Raw genomic sequence first — 5,459 nt, 5'->3', positions numbered from 1 at the left:
GCTCTCCCCCATCAGTGACCAACACATATTCATGAGGAGAATATCTGGAGGAAGGTTGGCGAGGTCTAGTTGACCTCCTCAATTGTGGCTCATCTGAAGCTTCCTACATAACTTGTTCAGGAATAACATCAATATCATCATTAGCTGCTTTAGGATCACCAACTAATAGCTCAGTAAGAGAACCACCATTATCATCATTTTGCAAGTCTCCCTCGTGATTAACAGGCATTAAAGGTAACTGTGGAATGGGTCTTGGATTTGAATTCGATGGAATAAAAATAGTAGACTCTGTTTTCTCTTTTTGTTCAAAGTCTTTAATGGTTTAATTTTCAAAAAAGATAACATCTCTGCTTCTCACAATTTTCTTCTCCTTTGGATCCCATAACCTGTAGCCAAACTCATCATCTTCAGAGCCCAAGAAAATGCATTGTTTTGTCTTGCTATTAAGCTTAGACCTTTCATCTCTAGGAACATGTACAAATGCCCTGTATCCAAACACTTTTAAGTGTGCATAAGAAACATCCTTTCCTTTCTAAACTCTATCTGGAACATCAAATTTAAGAGGAACTGATGGAGAAAGGTTGATCATGGCAACTACAGTCTTCATTGCCTCACCCCAAAAGGACTTAGGCAGCTTTACATGAGAGAGCATATATCTAATTCTTTCAACAATGGTTCTGTTCATTCTCTCAGCTACTCCATTCTACTGTGGAGTCTTAGGAACTGTCTTCTCCAACTTCATACCATGTTCCCTACAATACTTCTCAAAAGGACCCCTGTATTCACCACCATTGTCAGCTCGAACACATTTGAGCTTTCTACCAGTTTCCCTTTCAACTCTGGCATGGAAATCTTTAAAGACATCAAGCACTTGATCTTTGAATTCCAAACAAGTGGCCTAAATTTTCCTAGAGTGATCATCAATAAAACTAACAAAGTACAATGCACCTCTAAGAGACTTATCAATCATAGAGCAAACATCAGTATGAACTAAATCAACATATGATCTTCTATGTGAAGGTGATCTTTGAAACGCAACTCTGTGTTGTTTGCCAACTAAACAATGAGTACATGTGTTCAAGTTCATACCTTTTAATGGAAGGTAGTTCTTTTTGGCAAGGATGCCAAGGCCTTTCTCACTTAAATGTCCAAGTCGTTTATGTCATAGATTAGTATAGCAATCTTCAATTGCATTCACCTCCCCTTTGATCACCTTGGCTTGTGACATGTAGAGACCCATCTTCTTCCCTTTAGCAACAATCAGGGAATTTCTGGAAAGCTTCCATTTACCATCTCCAAAGTAATTGTGATAGCCTTCTTCATCAAGAGTACTTGTAAAGATCAAGTGTAGGCGCATATCAGGCACATGCCTAACATCTTTGAGTAGCAACTTGTTGGTTTCCAACCAAATGTCTCCAATGCCCACAACACTAGCCATCCCTTGGTTTCCCATCCTAACTTGACCAAAGTCACCAACAGTGTAGGATGTGTAAAAATCACGTCGGGGTGTAACATGGTACAAAGCTGCTGAATCTGCAACCCAGGTGGTATCCTGACATGCAAGATTAACATAACCATTATCACAAACAATGGCAACATCACCATCAAATACAACTGCACTTGTATCATTCTTTTCATTCTTGTCTTCGTCTTTACCCTTTTTATCTCTTTTATACTTTCTACAATCCTTTTACATATGCCTAGGCTTGTCACAATAATAACACTTAAAACCCTTCCTTGACTGAGATCTTCCTCTTGGCTTCCATTTGCCTTTTTTATTGCTGGATTCTTTATCTTGCTTGCCATGAGAGAACCTACTTGGACTTCTCCCTCGACTTTCTGTAACAAGTGCATGAGACTCAGAAGTGCTTGTGCTTTTCCTTCTCTTCTCTTCATTGAGGATACAATCCTTCACTATTTTCAAAGTGACCTTCCCATTCGGAGTAGAATTGCTAAGTGACACCACCAAAGTCTCCCAACTATCCGGCAATGAACTCAGTAGGATTAGTGCTTGCATTTCATCGGCTAACTCCAAATTCATCAATGACAGCTGATTCAAGAACCCTTGGAATACATTTATATATACTAAAGCATCTTCACCATCTCTATACTTCAAATTCACAAGGTTTCTAATTACAAAAACCTTGTTTTGTGCACTCTCCTTGGCAAATGTTTCTTCCAACATCTTCCAAACTGTATAGCAGTCATGTTCTTGAGAAATATGATTAATGGACTTAGAAGATACTCATTTTCTAACATTAGCAGTAGCCTTTCTATTAATCCCATTCCATTTTGCATCATCCATATCATTAGGCTTTTTACATTTAATCGGTAAAGCTAAATCATTGCAATATAAGTGATCCTCTATCATTGTTTTCCATGGAAAATAATTTGAGGAAGTAAGCTTTATCATGCCTGAATCTTCCTTTTTCATTTTAACTGTACAATGAATTCAATCTACACAACCAGTGCTCTGATACCACTTTGTTGGGAAAACTAGGAACAACCGGACACTAATTTACCCGGATCAATTCAGCGGAATACAATTCACAATTTACAAGTCCCAATTCTTTCCCTCTTTGTGCAGTAAAACAGAATCAAACAATGATAAAAATAATGCAAATAATCACAAAATCAACACCAAGATTTTTAACGTGGAAAACCCGATACGGGAAAAACCACGAGACCGTAGTCCACCTAAAAACTTCCACTATCAACAAATAATGGGTTCACAATCATTCTTCCTCATATTCAACTAAGGGATACAACATATATATCATCAAGAACAACTTATTCTTGGATTACAACAAGATTAAAGGAGAATTATTTGAGAAAAACTCACAATACTGATAGCCCCGTTTTTTGTCAAAATAGTCAGCTTCCACACTACCAATCTTTGATCCAACCGTCCAGAATTAAGATCAATATGTCTAAAAGCTGCTGTCAAAATCTCAGCCAGATCCAATGGTAAACGAGCTGGAAATCGAAGGAAGAACACAGGTTGCTCTACTGCCTCTTCTTCTCTTTTTACCCGAACCACATTAATTTCAATACCAAGAGACATCCATCACATGGTGTGGGACCACACACAAGAAATTGTTATTGTTGAATGAGAATTTCTCGCTATCTATTGAAGGAGAATTGTCAAGCATGATTGAAGCATCACAACCCTGCAATATAGCAAACATATATATCAGTTCCAGACTGAAATAAATCTGTCTGTGCAGTATTAATGTTGTAGCGATCGTGTAATTTACTTGAACAAAGCAATCATGGAAGTGAAGACGAATAAGGGATGCTGCCATTCTGCGCTCACTCGAGACAGCTCTCCGAATAGCAGTACGAATTGTGGTCAGTGCATTCGGACATGTGCTGTCATAGAAGTTTGAAGACAGTTGTGCTTGGCATGGCAAGCATGAGGAAATCAAGAATAATGAAAAAACAACACAAGCTAAAGATAAACGAGAAACCATTTCGTATGCTGTGCAAAATGTATTGAAAATTAATCAAGTAGTAGAAAATAGTTCCGAAGCTAATGAAATCTACTAGCGAATGAGGATGTGAATGGCATAAGCCTCAATTCCTCTATACTTATAGACTGCCCGTTGGTATGGCTGTATCCCTAAGTTAATGACTTGTTGTTTAGAAGACTCTTTCAAAAGTAGTAACAGTAAGACAAGACACCTGTCCCTGAAAATTTCTAGGGTTTCCTTTCTTTCTCTTAGCATTTAATTTTGCTTACCAGATCCTATGGAAGAGTCATCCAAAGCGATTGGGAAGGACTTTTCTTATAGTTTCATTAATCCCTCTACCAATATTTTTTAAAAATAAATAAATAAAATACTATTAGAATAATCTTACACTCTTTATTCTTATAAATTATGGCATCTTCAGTTTTCACATGCAAAATTCTTATATTTTTTGACCTGCCATATTACATAAATATATGGCTAAGCAAGACCATCAAGATTTAGTAAGAGGTAGAGGGCCCAGATTCCCTCATCAAAGCATATCACAAAAGTATAAAAGTAACTAAAAATAAATAAAACTGAAGAAATTATCCCTTTGTTGTTGCATTGAAGTGTGATCTTCAGAACGCCATATTATTTCTCCCAACAATTAGGTCAAAGTTGATATGGTTGGTTTAAACGAAGAAGAGGAGACAATTCCCTAAATAAATTTTTGTTTGATTATTATTTTAGAGACATGGGATTAAAATATTGAGGATTGGCTGACTTCTCCAATAGGATAAAAAAAAAAAAAAAAATAGGAAAAAAAAAAAAAAAAACGTTGACTTCATGGAAATCTAGCACACAATTGAAATTTTCAATCTCAATCTAGAGAAGTACATGATCGCTGAACTTGTTATTTTCTAAACTAGTTGAACTAAAGCAAGGCTCGGACATGATACAAAAGTAAGGCTGCTCAGGGTATCTTAACTCTCACCAGCATGAACATGATGCAAGCAAAAAGGAGGCCTTGATGTTTTGTTTAATGTGTGTAGCACCTCCATAAGAGATGTACTAAATAACTCCATAAATCCTCATAATTCTGCCACACGAAAGTCCTGCGGCCATATAAATTTGGGTTGGGATGTCTCTGATTCTGCATGATTTGATCTACTATTTCCTCTTCCATGGCCTCTCATTTTTCAGCGGTTCTCTTATGGATTTGGTTCATCTTTATCACTATTTTGTTGCTGAAATGCTGCAGGCACCTTCAGATATATAGGAGAACTTTATATACTGTTAGACTGAGACTCCTGCTGCTGGCTTCTGCAGAATCCTGTTTCAGTTAGGGATATGAAAATCTAACTTAACCTGTTAAGGATCAAGAAGTGTTATTTCATCACGAATCTCTAAAGTTCATAAGTTCTTCGACGGAAAAAAGTTAATCTTTTCAGGATTGCATTACCTATAAGCTGAATTTCTAACGTAAAGCAACAGTTTTTTCCCTGAAGTGAGAGGAGTATGTCAAACTGAAGCACAGAGCATGTGAAACTGATGCAGAAATTGGCTTGTTGAATGCACCTACATTGTTAAGAACCAAAAAAATTGCAAAGATATAAAACCATATAGACTAATCAATGTCCGTAACTTAATATTTCTGCTAGGATAACAGTAAAACCATATTAAGCATTGTGACCCTATTCAATCTATCACCAGAAGTGAATGCTAATCAACAGAATCCATGCACCAAATGTCAGCGAGCTGGACAAGAATCAAACTATGTAACTTATGAAATTGTGAAGAAGCTTCACACAGAAATTAGGTTTTTTATGGTTGGGTTGATGGGCTGGATTAGTAGTTGTTATTCGCCTGAAAAACAAAATCTTGTTGAGAAAAAGGAATTCTCTGATGCTTATATTCTTTTTAGAAAAATTTCTTTTGTTTTTTCTTGTGTCATCAGTACCAATGTCATAGCTAAAAGAGAAAGATTTTAATGGGAGAACAATGTGA

General features: G+C 36.6%; 1 protein-coding gene across 1 annotated transcript in view; it reads right to left on the bottom strand.

The window, feature by feature from the left end:
- The window catches only part of LOC105135113 (peroxidase 5-like), a 4,681-nt gene extending 1,208 nt beyond the window's left edge, over positions 1–3,473 (bottom strand). Inside the window, exons 1-2 of the mRNA XM_011039827.1 lie at positions 3,258–3,473; positions 3,087–3,170 (exon numbers count right to left, since the gene is read on the bottom strand). Of these exons, the coding sequence (XP_011038129.1) occupies positions 3,087–3,170; positions 3,258–3,473 (300 nt within the window). The remainder of the gene's footprint in view (positions 1–3,086; positions 3,171–3,257) is intronic.
- Between the last annotated feature and the right edge of the window lie 1,986 nt (positions 3,474–5,459).

Source organism: Populus euphratica, unplaced genomic scaffold, assembly GCF_000495115.2.
Source record: "Populus euphratica unplaced genomic scaffold, PopEup_1.0 scaffold172.1, whole genome shotgun sequence".
NCBI classification, from domain to species: Eukaryota; Viridiplantae; Streptophyta; class Magnoliopsida; order Malpighiales; family Salicaceae; genus Populus; species Populus euphratica.
This window is presented reverse-complemented; position numbering and strand designations above follow the sequence as displayed.